Source organism: Pelodiscus sinensis, chromosome 24 (assembly GCF_052426305.1).
Source record: "Pelodiscus sinensis isolate ZL-2025 chromosome 24, ASM5242630v1, whole genome shotgun sequence".
In the NCBI taxonomy this organism is placed as follows: Eukaryota; Metazoa; Chordata; order Testudines; family Trionychidae; genus Pelodiscus; species Pelodiscus sinensis.
The window spans coordinates 16,049,873-16,070,279 of record NC_143075.1 but is presented as its reverse complement, the minus strand read 5'-3'; the positions used below and the strand labels follow the sequence as shown (position 1 = coordinate 16,070,279).

Here is a 20,407-nt window from a genome sequence, read left to right as displayed (position 1 = left end):
AAAAAAAAACCACATGTACATGAATATACCTTCATTTAATGTCTTTGTAACTAGTGTATACCCCTCTCATTCCAATTGAGTGGTATGGCTGTCAAGGAGAGATGTTAGAATAATTCTTCACCTGTTTGTTGGAAGAGAAGCAGTATTCGGATATTCCTTTTTGGGGGGAGGAGTGGAGGGTGAAATGGAGAAGCAAGAAGTAATTAATGCAGGATGCCTGAACTGTAGCTCATTAGTCAGAGGGCTATGAAAAGGCACCTTAACAATCAGTTTCACAAAAGAAAGAGAAACTGGCATTTCCAGTTTGGTACTTAAACAACATAAAGATGCAAATATAACGCCTCCTGTCTTGGTCCGTCCTTGGTGGGTTGGCATTGCATTTAATACAATTTAGAAGAATTTTAGAAGAATTTTAAATTTTAACACTTGGCAGCTGAACGTAGCATTTCTCATTTGAGGATTGTGAAGAGCCTTACAAAGTGATTTTTTGAATGGGCACAGTGAATTGTCAATTGTGGTGAATCCTGGCTGTTAGTATTTCCCCATTCCTGCCGTACAGGCACAGACTTGAAAGCATATCAACCCTTTTGTATCTGGAAAATAAATTAAAGTTGGAAAAATGCATACTCATGTTCTTTGCCTGCTTATTTCAATGACACACTATACTACATAAAGTAATGCATAAAGTATCTTTGTTGCCTTTTTTAGTGTACATAAAGCAATGTAGCAGAACAAAAGTAATCAAATTACACCTATACATTTCTCCAAAAGGTTTAGCAGAGTGAAAGAGGGTTAACTAGATGCCCTAAATGGATCTTTTCCCCACCTCTAACTTCTGAGTTTACGATCATTGCTGTAAGAACCCAGCATATGATCACATTACAGATGTGTTATACCACCAACATCCCAGTATTGATATTGATATGAATCCTTTGAACTCAGTTGTACACTCTAAAACAGTGTTTCTCAACCAGTGGTATGAGTACCCTTAGGGGTACTCGAGAGAAGTGTGTGGGGTACGTCAACACAACTGCAATTTGGAGAAAACTAATTTTTTTTTAAGTTTTACAGCGCTTTATTATTTTCATACTTTTTACACTCAAAAATTTAATCGCCCGCCCAGCTACGATTAAGTTGTTTAAACAAACGTGTTGCAATGGTAGAAAAAAATGTTGTGTGTCTGAAAACTGTAAGTACAAGGGGTACTTACAATTTTATTTTAAAGGGGGTACTTATAATTTTTTTTTATAAAAAGGGGTACTTTATATATAAGATTCAGAAACACTGCTCTAAAACATCATTGTGGCCCAGTGATAACAGCAGGGAACTATGAACCAGAACTCCTGCAATTCCACCCAGGAAATGAATTTGTCATATATGGGGCAAATCACAATTTATGTACCTCAGTTTCCCAACTGCAAAATAAGGATAATAATCCTTGCTCACAGGGATGATGGCGATTTAACTGTTGTGTGTAAGGCACTTTGAGACCCTTGAATGAAATGAGATATAGACATTTATTATTATATCATCATGTTTGTCTTATCATCATTTTAATGACCAGAAAGGCAGCTGAAATGGTTTTGCATATTGACAGTTTTAAAATTGCCTCCTATAGTCAAGAAGAGGATGATGAGATACCCTCCCGATACTATGTTCCCAGTTATGAAGAGGTTATGAATGCAGGCTATCCTGAGACAAGAGAGTTGGACAGAAGCACCAGGATCAGCATATCTCTGCCCTCTTACGAATCTCTCACCGGGATTGATGAAACAACACCAACTACAACCACTGCAACTGTCGATTCGAACATAGAGCGGCAGCCAAGCAGGCACAGCTCTCGCTTGAAAAAACAACTGAAACCCCTGAAAGTTCGGAGAATTAAGTCTGATAAACTGCATCTAAAGGACTTCCGAATAAACCTGCCAGACAGAAACAGTTCAGGTCAAATAACAATAGAACCGTTGACCCCTCCTCCACAGTATGATGAGATCCCAGATAAAGCGCCAGAGAGCAAGCAAGTGACCTAAAATCTGTGTATTATCTAGGGGGAAACACTACTGAATACTTGATCTATGGGTACAAATGTCGTCAAATTCCACAAGCTTTAAAAGATCAAGGAAATGCAGGACTATATACCTCTTTTTCAGAATGACCATTCCAAGACGTGGCTTTTCATGAAGTACCACTAAAAGTTAAACACTAGTGCAGTTGATACGCTGAAATAAATGAAGTTTAGAAGTATCAAATCTATACTTTAAAAAATTAAGTAGTGCATTGCATGCATTTCTTGTAGTCCTTTTTTCTACACTAGATTTTTCTAAGCCACTACAAGGGATTTTTAACCAATAATTTTACACATAGAAAAGGAAAGGTATTTTTTTTAAGTTTCTCTCCTCTTCCACTTAAGAAAAACGAAACAACATTGTGGCTTTCTCCCCCTCCATTAAAGTGGAGTTCAGATAACGGTAGAAAGAAAGTCTGCATTTTATAAGGTTTCATAGTCATGCTGTGAAATAATGTATTGAATGAAATGACAATTTTGAACCATCAGATTTGTTTAATTCTTTCAGCAGTAGCTCATGTTGCCTATGAGAAGCTTTTTAACCACTGGCAACTAAAGAGGAGAAGGTGTTTTTGGTGTTCCAGTGTGAGGGGACAGTGTGTTTAAAACTACTCTGTGAATTCATTTGTTTGATAGCTACTCCACTATGCCACAACAAACATGTTAAATGTATTATGTGTTTAGCTTGTATGTGCTGAGCAATTGGAGACTTTTTCTAAATAAATGTGTTATGTGTATATTGTAAATGGGAACAACACAAATACTTTAATCAGGGGCTGTAAGAAATGTTGGGCAAAATGTTCTTTCTGCTCCAGCGTGGGAAATTGAGAGTTTTAGCATCCTTCATACACACAGTCTCTCTTCTGGGTTTTCAGCAAAGCTACATAGATTACAAAAGCATGCTCAGCTGTGATGCCATATAAAAGGAATGCGCATACCTGCATAAGCCAGAAATAAGCTTTTCTGAACTTGCAATGTAGAAGTCCTGAACATGCAAATCACAAGCCAGATCCCTTTCTCCGGAGCGTGCTTGAGTGTGCTTGCATTGACATTTGGCAAGCCAAAATCAACTAGGTGCCTTTTCCTGATAATGGTCTCGACTATCTGGTGACACAGCAGAGAAGAAACCACTTGCATTGATGAATGTGGTATAAGGCAGAGAATCTGATACTGAGAAAGTAAAATGCGATCAAATAATACGGACGGCCTGTCTGAGACAATGCTATGCCCTAGTGTGTTTGATATAAATGCAGCATGGCCAACGTGAAATTGAATCATGTAACACTTGCAAGGTTGACAAATTTCTCCTTTTTACAGGACAGTTTTGATACTGGCTACAAACTCTTTCAGGCACTCTTTGCTAAACTAGACTTTATATAATAGTAAAATAAGCTAGAAAAAAGGGATTTATGCTATCTTGGTGTTTGGAAAATATCTGAAGAACACTTTTGAGACCATGCTACATATAGGTGTCTGTCACTGAGGTATATTTTCTGTTCCCAGAAGCTGGCCCCAGCTAGGGTGGAATGAGCTTTGCTCCTTGTGAGACATTAGTCTTATAATATTTCACTGCTTTGCAATGCTTACAATTCGGTAACATTGATTCTGGAGTTCAGTGGAGGTGGGAGTTGCTTCATTTTTATGTCTAGTAGGGAAGACACGCTTGAGCAAGATTTTATAATATCCGAAAGGGAGACAGTTTCCCAGTACTCTGTGGCTGCATCTACACTGGCATGATTTTGCGCAAATACTTTTAATGGAAAAGTTTTTCCGTTAAAAGTATTTGCGCAAGAGAGCGTCTACACTGGTACGTGCTTTTGCGCAAAAGATGTGCTTTTGCGCAAAAGCATTCGTGTTAATGTAGACGCTTTCTTGCGCAAGAAAGCTCCGATGGCCATTTTAGTCATCGGGCTTTCTTGCGCAAGAAATTAATGTTGCCTGTCTACATTGGCCTCTTGCACAAGAATACTTGCGCAAGAGGGCTTATCCCTGAGCGGGAGCGTCAGAGTATTTGTGGAAGAAGCACTGATTTTGTACATTACAACGTCAGTGTTCTTGCGCAAATACTCGCGGCCAGTGTAGACAGGCGGCAAGATTTTGTGCAAAAGTGGTTGCTTTTGCGCAAAATCTTGCCAATGTAGACACAGTCTGTCCCTGTTTGATAAACAAATCAGAATGTGCTTGCACTGCATATATGTAGCTGTAAGAATGCACAACTTTTGGAATCCTTGTCCTTGATTCATACTTCCTCATACAACACATGCGAATGAAAATTAATAAAGTGGGGGTGTTTTTATTTATGATAAGGGGCAAAGTTTGCTGAAGTCCAGATTTTGGCCCTTAGTTTAAACCCACTACTGGTAGTGTCTAGAGGAGTAGTAATGTAAGAAATTGTTGGTACAATTGAAGTGATAGAAAGAAACTTTCTAAACCTAATCCTTTTCCTTAAGAAAGCACCTTCCTTCCCAGCTGCGGTCTCTAAAACAGATAATTGCCTACTCCTTCTAACTTGCTTTTTGGCTATTTCTAACTGAGTTTGGAGCACTATATCTTTATAAATTAAAACTGAGGAAAAGGAGGAGGGTGTGAAGTAATGATTAAAGCTAAAGGTCTAAGAAGGAGCAGTCCAGGTTCAAATTCCAGCTCAGTCAGCTAGTTGCTTGCTCTGTTACCTTAAGCAACAAATGTGATTGACAACCACTTTAGTGAAAAGGCTGATGATCCCTTAAAAGTGAGTGTTTGAACTGCACGTTTGCCGGGTCAATAATTTCCCCTCTCTCCCAAAATCCAGATACTGTTTGAAGAAAATCTGTTTCTTTGGCTGTGAAGCCACTTTATGCCAAATTTCAAGACAGTCTCTTGATGACAAAGTAATCCATCTTCAGCATTGTTCTGCCATCTTTTTACTGTCTTTTTGGGTCTAACACTGTCTTAGTTTGTACCCTGTTACGATTTTTTTTAATTCACATCAGAAGGAAGTCATCTTCTGTCCCATTTTGGTGTCTACCGTACTTTCTTTTACATAAAAAGGATATAGAATAAGATATTCAGAACAGAGGGCTGAATCCTGCTCCTTGCAAGATTCAATGGAAGTTTTTCCACTGGAAACATCATTAGGTCATTAAAGAAGAAACTTCAGGGCTGTTGCTGAAGGAACACCTGCTATACACTGAGTCAACTCAATCTACATCATATTTGGCACACCCATTTAATTTGGATAATTGCCAGGGAGAGCAGTTCCAACTACTGCATTTCAGCAATTTTGAACAATGAATCGTAGTGTTTGTGTCTTTCCAGCAACTATCAAGTGTGACATCGTGTTCGCTAACAAAAATCTCTGTTCACTTCCAAATCTTCTCAAATATGTTGTCAGATTAGTCAGTTGTACTATAGCAAGGCTTTTAAAATGTGTTAATAGATTAGAAACAAATTAATGAAATACACCAAATGAATATAAATCAGCACAAATATTAGCATAACGTTACTCTCCTAATTAGCATAAGTTACACATTTATATTCTATGCTTTTTGTTCTAAGTAGTTTTGTTAATCATTCTGCAGAGTATTATTGTCAGGCTCTAGGAGTAGTGGGACTTTACTACCCTATCTTCACTTGGGGAATACCTGTGGCCCTGAGGCAGCAATAGCCAAGAAGAAAGGCAACAAAATCAAGCCCAGATGAACATTCTTATTCCACAACGACCACTTGGCTATGGTTCAGTTTCATGTATGAACAAGTAAATTGATCATATTTTCTATGGTAGAATGAGCTAATGAGACAAGGAGTCCAAATCAATTAGATGAGATCTGAAAAGGAAGAACACAGTCCAAGAAACACGATCTTAAGCTATGCTGTGTATGTATGGGGAAAAAAGTTATAAATCATATTTTTTCTGATTTTATATAAGCTCCACATGTAATCTCAATCAAAATCTCAACATTTTTTATTAGAGCTGCTTCAAGCAAGTGCCCAGACACTGAAGCCAATGGAGTTACTCTTATTTATGCCAGAGATCATAATATACCAAATACTGCATGTGAAGTAAAGCAAGAGTTCTATTCCTCTTAATATCTGTATAAAGTGGTTGTGGAATTTATTTCTTTAGTACTACATAAATTACAAAACTGGTTAACCAAGCACAGAGAATAATGCTTCGTGCCTGTCCTTTATAGGTGAATACATCAATGATGGATGGTTATAACCTCACCAGCATATTGCACACTTGTATATTGCACTGTAATGTCCACTGGTTAGCTGCAACACCCATCAAAAGTCCTGAAATTTGTGATAAGTAGATATTGGTTTCTGGATAATACAGTAAAATTCTTTTAATCCACAATTCCTTCTTTGTCCAAATCTGTGCTCCCTAACCTGTCAGTTGGCCAGTAGCTGCCTTATCTGCTGGCCTTTATGGTTTTTTAACCTCTGTTCTTTTATCTTCTAAAACATTCTGGATAATAATGTTTGTGGCACCAAAGGGAATATGTTTTCATAATTTAATTTTCAAGCTCAGTGTAAGGCATGTGTCTCGCAAGAACATATCTTAAAAGGCTATTGCTAAAAAGAGTATCTAATTTCATGACATAACACTGAAGCAAGCAAATCTGAACTGAGCTCCAATCATGTATTCTTTCCCAGCAGGAGTAAAATTATAGGACTTCATTGTAATCAGATTTTTAAATTGTCAATCAAGAAATAACATGGGTATAAAAGGAAAAGAACAAAATGAGCTGGAGAGTTGAATCAGCTTAAAACCAAACATGTGGCTTTGTTTACAAAGAATTCCTTTTCTACTTTTCTTTAAGAAAAACCAGTGAAAATAACTTGTATAAAGGAATACACAGTACAATTTGACATATGATTTGGAAAAATGAAACCAACTTTTCCTCAAAACTGAGAAATGCAAAAAATGAAAGTAATAGTAAAAATGTAAAATAGATTTTTTTTAAAAGGTACTAGTAAACACAAGAAATTCTATGGTGTTTTTAATTAAACTGATGTATCTTCAAAAGAAGTAAAAAGAAGCTAATGGCACCATCTGCTCAGACTTGTTCTACAGGAGCAAGTTTTTCTTCTAATTGTGTTGCCAGAAGAGTTGCTCCTAATTAAGAAATTGTGGTTTTCAAAACTTGACACCTGAAAAATGTCTGTCAAAATGGCAAGAGAGTTTAGAAACAAAATTCTTTTAAGCTGGTTATTTAACATTATGGAGTCTAGGTTAAAAATTCTCAGCAAGTGTGGATTGAACAGTGTCATGTATGATCACGATCTCAAAATCACTTTGAACCTTTCTGGCTTGTGAAAGTATTTTTTGTAATAGGTAAGGTGAAGTTATTGGCATTTTTTGTATATCTGATTTTTTAAATTAAATTCTGCCCCGATCTCATAGACTTTAAGGTCAGAAGGGACCACTATGATCATCTAGTCCGACCCCCTGCACAATGCAGGCCACAGAATATCACCCACCTACTCCTGGAATAATCCTCTCACCTATATCTCAGATATTGAAGTCCTCAAATGATGGTTTAAAGACCCCAAGATGCAGAGAATCCTCCAGCAAGTGATCCGTGCCCCATGCTGCAGAGGAAGGCAAAAAACCTCCAGGGCCTGAAGTTGATTGTTGACATTAATGTGATTGCAGGAAGCTTAATTGGGGTAGACTTCGGCCCACGGTTTTGGTTGGTGTTTTCTTTAACTTTTTCATGATTAACTTTGTCTAATTTACGTATCTCGGCTCGCCACTGTGGTGTGGTCATTTCGCTTTGATTTTAAAGTGGCACTTCCCCATCACTCACAGGGGTGTCCCAGAAACAAAAGACAGGACGATGTAGCACTTTAAAGACTAACAAGAGGGTTTATTAGATGATGAGCTTCCGTGGGCCAGACCCACTTCCTCAGAGCCAATGTCCCAGACCAGGTGTCCCAGATTCCGATGTAAACGACCAGAGGGGCTCCAGATAGAGCTTGAGCTACCTTGACTGGAGGATGCGCTGCTCTGGTGCGGGAGGGCAGGGCAGCAGGGGCATGTGCTAAGAGGGCAGAGCTCAAAGTGTGTCTCCTAAGGAGGAGCTGGGCTGCGGCTTTCACACCTGCAAAATTTGAAACGGCATCGTCCGAGAGTGGGGCCACGTCCACGCGGGGTGGGCTGGTGGGCGGGGCCCCGCGTGGATTCAGAATTAGCTGCCAAAACGAGCTGGGGGTGGATCCAGCGGGCAGGGGGCTCGGGACAAAGTCGGTGGCGGGGCAGCCCCCGTGCGGTTGTCGCGCCTTGGTCCCTCTTTGAACGCGGCCTGGCGCTCACTCGCGGGGCCCATCCGGGCAGGAGCCTCGCCGGGGGGCGCCGCGGCGGGTCCCGCCTCCAGCCCGGCCCCGAGCGCTGGCCCTGCCTCCCCGCTCCGCCGCCGTTGCCCCGGAGACCCGGCTAACAGCGCGGCCTAGCACCGCCTCGGGCTGGAGCAGACGCGGCCGGGGGACGCCCGCGGGGCCCTAATGCCCGCGACGCTGGTGAGTGGGGCCGGGGGGGGGGGGACACTAGGGCCGCTTGGGCTGCCCTGAGCCCCGCGTGGAGTCTGGCACGGGCTGCCCCCAGGGGCTATGGCAGGCATCGCTAGGGGGCCCAAAATGGAGCCGCCCCCCCTCCCCGGGGCCAGACTCTAGTTCCCCCCACTGCAATGAGTGGTCCCCTTGGGGGAGGCTCCCACTGCCCCCCTCGGGAGCCTGCCTCCCACATCGGGTGAGGCTCCTGCTGCCCGGCTCCCCCATCGGTGAGGTTGCCGCTGGCCCAAAAGTCCCCAGCTGCTCCCTTGTGCAAGGCTGCTAGAGACCTCCAAGGGACAATAGCCCCTCCCGCAAGGCTCCCCCTGGCATGGCCGTTCTTCTTCATTGGAGCCCCACGGATGTGGGGGGCCCCCTCATGTAATAATCCCACCGACTGGGTCGTGCAGGGCTCTCGCCAGCCCCATGGAAGGCCACAGGGAGGTGCTCGCTGACCCAGGGAGGTGCCAGCCCTCTTGACACCATGCGCCCCGTGGAGCGAAACATTGCCCTGTGCAAAGCCCTCGCCTCATGTCTGAGGGCTCTCTCTGGGCAGGGTAAAGTTTTATGTCTGAAATTAAGTGGTGCAGTACAGTGTAAGTTCCGGGTGAATTCAGTCGTTTGGCAGGCTAGATTTGGCCTGTGAGATGGATTTTGCCTGTCTTTGGATTAGGCTGTGCAGTTCTCTGCTCTGTGGGTGGACTAGAAATCTCCCAGAGACAGAGGCTGCAACTTTACACAGAGGGTTAAAAATAATACTTGCACTAGTGTGTGAGCAATTATTCTCACACAAACAGCTTCAGTAATTAAAGTCTGGTCTATGCACACGTAATGTACTGGTATAACTATATTGGGCAAAGGTGTGATATAGTTATACCAGTCAAACACCTATTGGCTGTGTCTAGACTGGCAGGCTTTCTGGAAATGCTTTTAATGGAAAAGTTTTCCATTAAAAGCATTTTTGGAAAAGAGCGTCTAGATTGGCACGGACGCTTTTCTGAAAAAAGCCCCGATCGCCATTTTCGCCATCGGGGCTTTTTTGCGGAAAACAAATCTGAGCTGTCTAAACTGGCCCTTTTGCGCAAAAGTTTTGTGCAAAAGGACTTTTGCCTGAATGGGAGCAGCATAGTATTTCTGCAAGAACACTGACAATCTTACATGAGATCATCAGTGCTTTTGCGGAAATTCAAGCGGCCAGTGTAGACAGCTGGCAAGTTTTTCCAGAAAAGTGGCTGATTTTCTGGAAAAACTGGCCAGTCTAGACACAGCCATTGAGGACACAGTTGTACCCATACAAAGATTCCTTATCCCGGTGTAGATTATTCCCCTTCCTGACAGAAATATGCTATTTTGGTATAAGCACATGTACATCAGTGTAGCTGAATCCCTGCTAGGGTAGTTGTACAACTTTAATTATAGTTAGAGCAGGAAAGCTGAGCTAAGGTTCGCAGGCACCAATGCAAACCACAAAAAGCAAAGAAATACGCAATCTAGTGATTCATCGCCTTGATCTGCTTACTAGCTTCCCTTCTTGCCCTGGACTATTTGCCCTTGTTCCACTACCCAAAGCCTGGAATTCCCCCCACACTGAGCCAATGGCTCTCAGCCTTTTCTGATGATTGTACCCCTTTCAGTTTGACTTATCTTGTATACCCCCACGTTTTTCCTTATTTAAAAACTACTTGCTTACAAAATCAGACATAAAAATACAAATGTCACACCACACTATTACTGAAAAATTGCTTACTTTTTCATTGTTACTATATAATCATCAAGTAAATCAATTGGAATATAAATACTGTACTTACGTTTCAGAGCATATTATGTAGAGTGGAATAAAAATGTCATTGTATATTCAAAAATGTTGTTCTTATTGAGTTTGCTAGTGCTTTTTATATAGCCTGTTGTAAAACTAGGCAAATATCTAGATGAGTTGATGTATCACCTGGAAGACTTCTGTGAACCCCCAGGGGTGCGTGTACGCTTGGCTGAGAACTGCTGTGTTGAGCAACCAGTGACCTTTTGAAATCTGACTTCTTTTCTGTAGAAACTTGAGACATACTCCTTCCTCACAGGCACACACATTCTAGAATATCCTCTCTCCCCATGATGTATGCATGATTTTGTATCACTTGTACTCCATATAAGCTACTGCCCTTTTGCTTTTCCACAGCCTCACAAGAGGAAGAGGAGCAGCCTGGAATCCCAAACCACTCTCTCTGCTTTCCAGCAATGGATCCAAAGATGCTATATTAGGTTAGTGCCTGTAGCTTTACATTTGGAGATCTTAAAAGGTCTTCATGGCCGTTTTCAAAGGATACGCATTGAACTCTGCTGCACTCTCAATATATGCAGTGTACTTTTCAGTATCATAGTACAAGCATTTCCAGTGTTGTTTGTTTACTAAGTGGTGTTACTCTCATCCCTGGCTAGGGATAAAAATGGTAGCTGTATATGTATTTTATAGATTTGTGCATTTGTCTGTCTATGAGTCCATCCAGCTATCTGCGAGTCCCCTTGTTTAAGAACTCCTAAATGGTAACAGTTAAGACCACCAAATTTGATATGCAGTTTTCTCTTATCCTACCTTAAAGCAAGATCAGGCTTTGGTTGTGCCAGCAAAATGGGATGTGCCTGGAATTTGATTGTCTTACATAATATGGAAAGTGAGGGGGCTATCCTACAGAGTGATCACTGGGGGAGCGAGTGCTGGGGACAGCTGTACTGTAGAGTGACCACAGACAGCAGCCACACAAGAAAGACAATGACCAGCTGGGGCTGAGGTTTGCCATTTTGTTGGCCAATGGCCCAGGTAAGCGCCTCCCTCCTTCCCCACCCTGGCCCTCAACTACAGTGCTGGATTGGGTGGGGAAGAAAGCCCTGCTAGCCCCACTGCTATGGTGCCCGTCCCCCTAGAGCACTGCCAGGACTGGGTAATGCAGCCCTGAACACCCCCCTCTGGGGAGCCGAAGCCATCCTTCTCAGTACCTTGAGCCCCACAGCACACACTCCCCAGCCAACCTGCGTGCCCCCCCCCCCCCCATTCAGGCCAGGGGAGCACCAGTGGGAACAGCTTGTGCGTCCCATACCTCCTGGACTGGGATTAGGGTGGGCTGTGGCTCCCCGGAGAGGACGTATCCACGGCTGTGTACCCGGCTCCAGCAATGTTCAGGCAGGGAGGGGCACCACAGCAGAGGGGTGAAGCCAGCAGGTGGGGCACTCAGTCTCTTCTGCTCTAGGTCATCCCTGGGAAGAAGCTGGTGGCCACTCCCCATCCCCTGCCCTGAGCCCCCCAATCTCCTCCACTGAGCACGCTCTCCTCCCAACCCCCTGCCCTGAGCCCCTTCTTATCTCTTGCCCTTGAATCCGGCACCCTCACTTCCTGCTCTGAGCCCCTCCTCACCCCCCCTCCAACCCTGACTTCCGTACCTCCCTCCCACATCTCTGGCTTCCTGCCCCGAAGGACCAAGGCAACACCAGGTGAGTCTTCTAGTATTTGAATATAGCGGAACATAAATGAATAGTTTTTCCAGTGCTTCTGAACAGAAGATTTGTCATAGGCTATGTGGGCAAGCCGTCGGTGGAGCATCTTATTAAAAGCATCTTATTGGCAACACATCACTAAAGAACTGTGAAATGCATTTGAAAATGATGAGCTGAACTTATGCTAACAGAAATATGAGTTCTGTGCATAGGGCACTTGCAGGACTGAACCCAAAGTTTTTAAGCAGCAGTGGTATTGTACCTATTAAACTCACTGTGCGAGGAAGTCATCTTTTGATGTGATGGGAGCTGCATAGGATACCAATTTTGCAAAGGGTACAGAAGTTATTCTCTGAATGTTAGAACTCTTAAAGTGACACTGTTAGCTAGTCCAGGTTGCAAGTTGGGAAACACATTTACAAAGAAATATTGATAGTAATAGTATTTTTAAAAGGTCAATAAAAATTTGCTTGTTTGCATCAAAATATTTTCACCTTGCTTGAAACCCAAACGGTGCTGCTTCTGTAAATGAAACAGAAAGTGAAATTGACCAGTCTTAGAGAGTAGCGTTCTGAAAATACACAAATAGCATGCATGGTATAAAAAGTAAATTTGTATTTAAAATTCTTTTGTCGTATGATGGAATATGAATTTTAATAGTAAATGAATTCCTGACTCTCTTAGACTATCTTGAAAATCCCAGTTTTAATCTTTATGGGGGGCTACACAGGGTAGAGAATTTGACTTTAATGTTAATGTTAATCTGACAGCATCCCATTAAATAAATTCTGAGTATTTCTATTTTGTCAATTGATACTTTTCATTTAAGCTATTTACCTCACAGGTAAAAGAAGAAACAATGAAAGCCTTTTTAAAAAGTTCAGATGGTGTTTTCACGCTGAGGTCAAAAGTAACTACTATAGGAAGACATGAAGATTCAGATGTTGTTCTAAAGGTATGAGGATAAAATTCATTATCATTATTCTTTACAGAACTCATTCTTAACTTAATTACTCCATTTTATAATAATTCAATTTTTCCTTAGCCAGCAGTGGTTTACATGATTTCATTTAGAGCCACAGGGATGAAATGGCAGTAAGAGAACTTGTTTAAATTTTTAAGATAGACAACCAAAAGAAAGAAATTATTTAACGTGCTTTAGGGTAATAGAAAGCAAAAGCCTGGGGGAAAAAAAAAGAAAACTTAACATAGACATTAGGAATTGTCAGTTCAATTAGACAACTCAGTAATTCTCCAAGGAGGTTGCATAAGCACCATCTCTACAGGTGTTTATTGATGAACACACTAAAACACTTAGGAAGGGATTTCTAATCTAAGGTCTAGATCTAAAGCCCACTGAAGGCAATGGGAATCTTTCATTTGACTGTGGTGGGCTTTAAATCAAGCAGTATGTTAATGGATGAGTGACATTTTACAGTTCTTTCACTGATGGGTAAGTTTAAGATCACAATTAAAACCAGTTCTGTAGTTTACTTAGCTAAAAACACAGATGTCTCTACATAGGAGCTTTATAAGCCCAATAAAGGATCCAACTGAAAACAGTCTGCACCTTCATACTCAACAGTGCGTCTAAAAATATTTATTTATTCCTTCCCCTCCTCAAACAATCAGAACACATACCCAAATTTATGTAGTAGATCTGAATGTCAGTACTATTTAACATGTGTGTATTAGCATTCTACAGTAAGGCCATAGCTACACTGCAAGATAAGGTCAAATTTAGTAGGGTTGATTTTTAGCACCTGGTTTTGTAAAGTCAAAGGTGCATGTCCCCACCGTGCTCAAGAATTCAAGATAGTTCAAAGCAGTGTGTCCCTACAATGTTGGCTGCCGTCAAATTTGAGAGCGATGCTCTGTGAATAGTTATCCCATAGTGCCTGCACCTGTTTGCATTCTGGATTCTGCTCCCAGTGCACGCTGGGACCAAAATTGTACAGCGAGTGGTTCTGGGTACATGTTTTCAGCAACCCATAATGCACTAGTTGCCTCACTCTTCCCTCGTGCCCTTTTTTCTCTTGTTGGTTATCCGCACAGAGGCCATAGCAACATGAGCTTCGAACCCATCATAGATATCGTTCAGCATTAAAGCTTTGTGATGCTGATATTAACCTTGGTGTGCCTAATGCTGGTGTATGTCCAGAGCGTATCCAGGGTCCGCTGGAACGAGCAAGAATCTCAAGAGGCCATAAACATACTCTTCTGCAAAGCACTTGCGTTGAGCAAGTTGCAAATGCTGCCAGCACTCTGGACAGAGTGAAACATCAGTTCTGGTGCCATGAGTCAAGCACAGACTGGTGGGACTGCATTGTGATGCAGGTATTGACCACTTTCATGGAACTTTGCAAATTGCTTTCCCTTACCCTGAAGCACAAGAATACCAGAATGAGACAGTGCAGAAGAGAGTGGGCATAGGCCTGTGGGAACTTGCAACACCAGACAGCTACCCGTCAGTTGGGAATCAATTGAAAGTGGGGAAATCTACAGCGGGGGTTGTTGTGATCTAAGTAGCCAAAGCAATCAGTATCATTCTGTTATGGAGGGTAGTGACTCTGGGAAACGTGAAAGACATAGTGGAGAGCTTTGCTGGGCTGTAATTCTCTAACTGTGGTGGGATGATAGATGGAATGCACATCCTCATCTTGGCACCCAACTACCTCGTAAAGGAGAACATAAGCCACAAAGTGTACTTCTCAATGGTGGTGCAGAGGCTGGTGGATCACAAGGGCCATTTTACCAACGTCAGCGTGGGATGGTCAGGAAAGGTGCATGCTAAGCATGTCTTTAGGAACTCCTGCCTCTTCAGCAAGTTGCAAACTGCAACCTTTTTCCCAGACTGGAAAATTATAATCTGAGATATTATAATGCCAATAGTGATCCTTGATGACCTACCCTACCTTGCTCATGAAGCCAGACATGAGTAGCTTGGACCACAGCAAGGAACAATTCAACTACAGAACCTCGACTTTCTCAGCACTGCATACCAGAAAGATGACCATGCAAGATCAAATTTAGTGGTTACTCCTCATGAAAGCAGGAGTACAAAAATTGACTTTTTAACGGCCATTCATGTCAATGGAAAGGGCTTGGTAGTGTGGACTCTTTGTTTCAAAAATCGACCTAATGTGGGTAAGTTCAACCTAAACTCCCAGTGTAGTCCAGGCCTAAGTTTCAGGGTTGCACTACTGAGAAGAAAAGAGACAGGTTCCTGCTCCAAGTAGCTTACAATCTAGGGTTCGATAGCTGCAAATATTTGCATATGTGAGTATGGTTCCCACTGAATACAATGTAAGTATAATGTGCAAAGTTACTCATGTGTTTTAAATGTCTGTAGTCCTGGGGCCTAGGCTGGATAAGAAATAATGTGCTATAGAAAAAGATAAGAAGCAAGGAGGAGGAGAAAATTCTTAATTTGTTATCTTCATTATTAGATATGCATCTATTTGTAACATCAATTATCCAATTTTTATTGCTATGATCTTGTACAGTTTGGTACCTATCACATGTAAAATGCAAAATGTGAAGTTTATTTTTTTCATCAAGCCAAAATATATTGAATACAATGAAAAAAAATCCTTAGATGAGCAGCCAGCTGCCATTTTGATTTCCTCTGAGCCAAAATACTATGATACAGTGTTAGCCAGAAGACTGAGACAAAGTAAAATAAACCCCAGCAAACTCCTCATTGCAATCCATAATGCTGGGTAGTTCTTTGCACTGATTTCTGAAACTGTTATCCAATTTCAGTCTGTAGGTATTGAAGATCATCATGCAGTCATTGAATTTAATGATTCAGAAAACAGTTTTGTTCTTCAAGATTTCAACTCTCTTCACGGCACTTTCGTTAATGATTGCCATATACAGAATGCAGCTGTGAAAGTGGGTGCAGGGGATATTCTGCGCTTCGGTTCAGGAGGAACATCCTATGAGCTAGTGATAGAAAACGCTCCTCAGGTAACATCTCATGAATGGATAACATCTTCGTATTTTGTAAGGTAGCTGCCAAAGAATGTCCGCTCCGTTAGTGAAATTTTGGCCCCTTTAAGGAGAAATTTTCACTTACAACCTTTCAGAAAATCTTTTAAAAATTAATTTGTACACCTTCTTATACTAATTTAAGAATACTGCAGAGTGGAACCTAACAGATGTGTAAAATCAGAGGAGTGGGCAACACTCCTTGTTTATAAAAATACATATATTGATGCCAAGAATGTAGTTAAATGTTGGGTTAAAAAATGGGCTGAACTTGCTGAAGTCTGATCGGATTTGTTAATCATGTGACTACCAAATGACTCCTTGGTCGTATTCAGTAACCCCTTTCACAGGTAAATCTCCCTTTGACATCAAGCTGCCACGCAGAATAAGGCTCCAATACTATGTATTTAGTTACATTTAAAACCCAAACATATGACTGTACAAACATACCAGGAAAATAAAAGCTAAAAATTCTACTTACTTTATTAGTTGTTACTATCTACTGAGAGAGTTTGTCTCTCTGTGAGCGACTAAGTCTGTCTGTCCAAAAATTCCTCCAAGAGGATACAAGCTAGTGTAATGCTGATAGGTGGAACTGAACCTGGGACCTATGGAGCTTAGTGCGTGAATCTCTACAGCAGCATTTCTCAAAGTGGTCTGTGAAACCACTCTGAGAAACTTACTAACTGGCTGCTTCGGTGTGTTTATCTACCGGGCCTGCAGCCACAGAGCCTTGTGGCTCCCATTGGCTGCAGTTCGCTGTTTGCAACCAAGGGAAGGGTGCTATTGGACTGAGAGATGTTGCCAGTTCCAGACCTATTTCCTGTTCTAGTCATAGGGCATATATCTCAAACAGAATCTTTTAGTAAAGTGTGATCCTTGTACTTTAATCACAGCCTAGATATTTTACTCTGTTTTTAACATTTACTTTTTTGAAAAGTCAGCACAGCTAGGTGTAGTACTGTGGCAAGTTGTATTCTTTTGGAAGAAGACTGCTCTCTATAAAGCAAAGGAAAGAAAGAAATATTCATGGATTCACTGACAGGGAACTGGAAAATAAGAGGTCTTTAACTCCCCCTGCTGAAGGAGCTCAGGCACTACATTGAGAGGTTTTATAACTTCCTAGGTTTTTTTCTTTTACACATGTTTACTAGAGACAAGAAAAGGTAAACCTCTAGAAAACTCAGAAGTATCTCCAGTTTTTCTGATTTTTCTTTAGCGGTAAAGAGTATCCAGTCTGGGAAATTCCCTTTTCTCGTTGTGTTTTCAAAAGTTAAATGATTAAAAACAACAGATTATTAAAACTGTTACCTTTTAAAATGTGTGCTTAAAAGGAGTTTGGTGCCTTTTCAGACTCAAAAGTGGCAACACACCACATTCATGTACTTAGCATGAAACAGGAGTCCAGCCAGGCCACAATGACACAACACAACTCGTGAACACAGTGTAAAATAAAAGCATTCCCATATACAGAAGATGAAATTTTTAAAAAAGTAGTATTCCTGAAACTGGACAATCAGCTAGGCTCACCAGGATTTTATATGAAATGGAATTGATAAATATCAGTTGTAACTTTACAGCTCTGAGTCTTGAAGATCTCAAGAAACTGCAGATCTAGAGGTCTACCCTGAATAGGATACAAACCAATCTGAGGGATTCAGGCTTGTTTGGGAGATATGGCCAGAATTTGGGGACCAGCGCTCAGATACAGAAAGTAGTGAAGGATGTCAAAATAAAAGCGGCGAGGAGTCCTGTGTCACCTTATAGACTAACTGAAGTGTAGGAGCATAAGCTTTCGTGGGCAAAGCATCTGACAAAGGCATGCATCTGACGAAGTGGGTCTTTGCCCACAAAAGCTTATGCTCCTAAGACCCACTTCGTCAGATGCATGCCTTTGTCAGATGCTTTGCCCACGAAAGCTTATGCGCCTACACTTCAGTTAGTCTATAAGGTGCCACAGGACTCCTCGCCGCTTTTGCAGATTTAGACTAACACGGCTACCCATTTGATAGATGTCACAATAGTTTGTATCGCCATATTACAAACATGAAAATGCGGCACTTCAAATAAATACTCAAGGCTCAGCTTTCCAAAGCTTGTGACTTAAGGGGGGGGGGGACAAATTTTATCACTCGGATTAATAATGAGCACACAAAATGCATATTTATATTAACAGTCTGCACTTTTGCAACTCATTCCATCACAGTGCCTTCAGGTGCTTTACAAACATGTAGTAATTAACACTCCTATACCCCCTATAAATTAAGCAAGTGTAAGATAGGGAAACTGAAGCAGAGAGCTGTTCAGTGATCTATCCAAGATTACAGAGTGAATAAATGGAAGAGCAAGGAGCAGATTATAGAAATTATGGTTCTCATTTTTGTGATTTATGTGCTAAGGCTATATTTCTTATAAATAAATTAAATTATAAATTCTTCTGGGCAGAGACTGGAATTATCTCTGTGTGTATTGAGAGTTCCAAGCAAAATTAAACCCTGATCTTGACCCTCTGAGCACCACTTCAGTACAAATAATAGTCCTTGTGTGCCAGTCTGAGTATGCAGAGGCAGATTTTAGATGTCCTAGCCCAATTTGCTAGTTTGGATGCCTCTCTCCAAAGAGACACAGAGTGCTGATAAGTGGTGGGAAAATCCTGGTTTTAGGTAGTGAAACCAACTTTATGAATTGATGCAGTTAGAATTCCAGTGCTGTGGCAGAAAAAGGGGTGAATCCAGAGGTGTTTGTGTAGATGACAATAGTCTAGGTTATCGAAAGGTTAGAGAAAACCGCGAAGAACTACAGAAAGAGCAAACAAAGATAAGCGATTGACTAAAATGATCAAAGTTGAAAATGATGGTGTAATGCAAGTTGATTTGAAATTTTCTCCTAGTCATGCCTGTTTCCGGATTCTGTTTTATCATCCACACTTTATATTAAGTAATTTTCCCCATCGTCTGTACAAAATTGCATTTTTCCTCTTGCAGATGTCTTGCCCACCCATGAAACGTCGCACAGCATGGCCTGGGCAGCTCCAGTTTATTTCAGAGACAGAACTTTATACCACTTCAACAGCTCCGTCTCAACTTCCTTTCCTCCAGTCTCAGCACCCAACCAGTGTTCCCAACAGTTGGATACCTGGAACAAATGGAACCACACCCCATCCACCAAACAGAAGACGACCTGTGAGTGCTTGGGGGAGAAGTATGGCGACTTCTTTCTCTCCAGATACGTTCAATAGGCCTATTGCAGCAAGACAAGGTATTTTGTGGTGCTTTAATTAACTCTCCATATAGCATTACACAGGAGGAAAGCTGAGCACGGCTTCCATGCACAGTGATGGTTTTTCACACATAGCTACATGTTTTTCGACTGATCTTGGCAGAAGTATTTCTGATTTACATTGGCAAGTGACCAGAGAATTAGACGTGCACATCCAGTTTCAGTGCTAATTGAGTAATTGCATTGTCTTTAGTGGGCATTGGATCAGGTTCATTGTATAGAATTGCTATTTGTTAAGCAGTCCCCAGCTGGGAACCCCGGAGAACACCCTGCAACATTGGACTGGCAGTGGCCAAGCGGTCCCCAGGAGACCCTGGGGTAGCAGGGTGGGGAGCTGTGCCAGGCTAGCTTTAGTGGGGCCAGCAGCAGGGCAGGGAACCCAAGGGAGAGGCACCCAGGAGCAGAGTAGCCAGCAGGGGAGCACTGACCTTCCCTGGTTCATCAAACGCCTTGGTCTGGGACAGCTCAGGTCCCGAGGGTACTGGACCAGGAAGGTCCAGTCAGTATGAGCATAGTTATTCAATGCTGCATTTTCAGAAAAACATGCAGACATTATATCTACTACTCGTCCACTTGAGGATGTTTCATATCTTGAAACTATATTATTCTTCACTGATTATATAGTTTCTTTGCACCAATGAATGCCATTTATTATAACATTGATTATTAGTCTGCAGTTGCTGGGATAAAGTACATAGATACTAAAATTATGGTTGATTTGGAAATGTTTGTAGATAAGCTAAAGTCATGCAGATGCATTAATTAATCAAAACAAGCTCTTGTGCTGAATTTCTGTATATGTCATTAGAAGCCTTTTTTATTTTTTAATCTTGATAAAGTACCAGGAAATGGACAATCTGGAGCAAGTGGAGTTCCATTATCAGGAATTCATCATATGGATAAACTTCTTCAGGAAAAGGTAATGTATGAATGTGACATGGAGGTTGCTCTCAGAAACATTGCTTTTGTCAACAGTAATCTATTGAACACAAATAGTATGATTTGTAAGCAAACAGAGCAGAAATGCTATATAAGTAGGTTCTTTAAGTGACT

At 41.6% G+C, this 20,407-nt stretch overlaps 2 protein-coding genes across 3 annotated transcripts in view; both read left to right on the top strand.

Moving 5' to 3' along the window:
* TMEM51 (transmembrane protein 51) overlaps nucleotides 1-10,857 on the top strand; it is a 57,239-nt gene extending 46,382 nt beyond the window's left edge. Inside the window, exons 3-4 of the mRNA XM_089773213.1 lie at nucleotides 1,619-8,569; nucleotides 10,773-10,857. Of these exons, the coding sequence (XP_089629339.1) occupies nucleotides 1,619-2,030 (412 nt within the window). The 3' untranslated portion in view covers nucleotides 2,031-8,569; nucleotides 10,773-10,857. The remainder of the gene's footprint in view (nucleotides 1-1,618; nucleotides 8,570-10,772) is intronic.
* FHAD1 (forkhead associated phosphopeptide binding domain 1) overlaps nucleotides 8,516-20,407 on the top strand; it is a 71,229-nt gene continuing 59,337 nt past the window's right edge. The window contains exons 1-6 of one of the 2 annotated variants that reach the window (XM_089773211.1): nucleotides 8,516-8,569; nucleotides 10,773-10,855; nucleotides 12,927-13,037; nucleotides 15,848-16,054; nucleotides 19,060-19,333; nucleotides 20,194-20,273. In XM_089773211.1, coding sequence (XP_089629337.1) covers nucleotides 12,942-13,037; nucleotides 15,848-16,054; nucleotides 19,060-19,333; nucleotides 20,194-20,273 — 657 coding nt within the window. In that variant the 5' untranslated portion in view covers nucleotides 8,516-8,569; nucleotides 10,773-10,855; nucleotides 12,927-12,941. The remainder of the gene's footprint in view (nucleotides 8,570-10,772; nucleotides 10,856-12,926; nucleotides 13,038-15,847; nucleotides 16,055-19,059; nucleotides 19,334-20,193; nucleotides 20,274-20,407) is intronic. The other variant, XM_089773212.1, reaches the window with a different exon arrangement.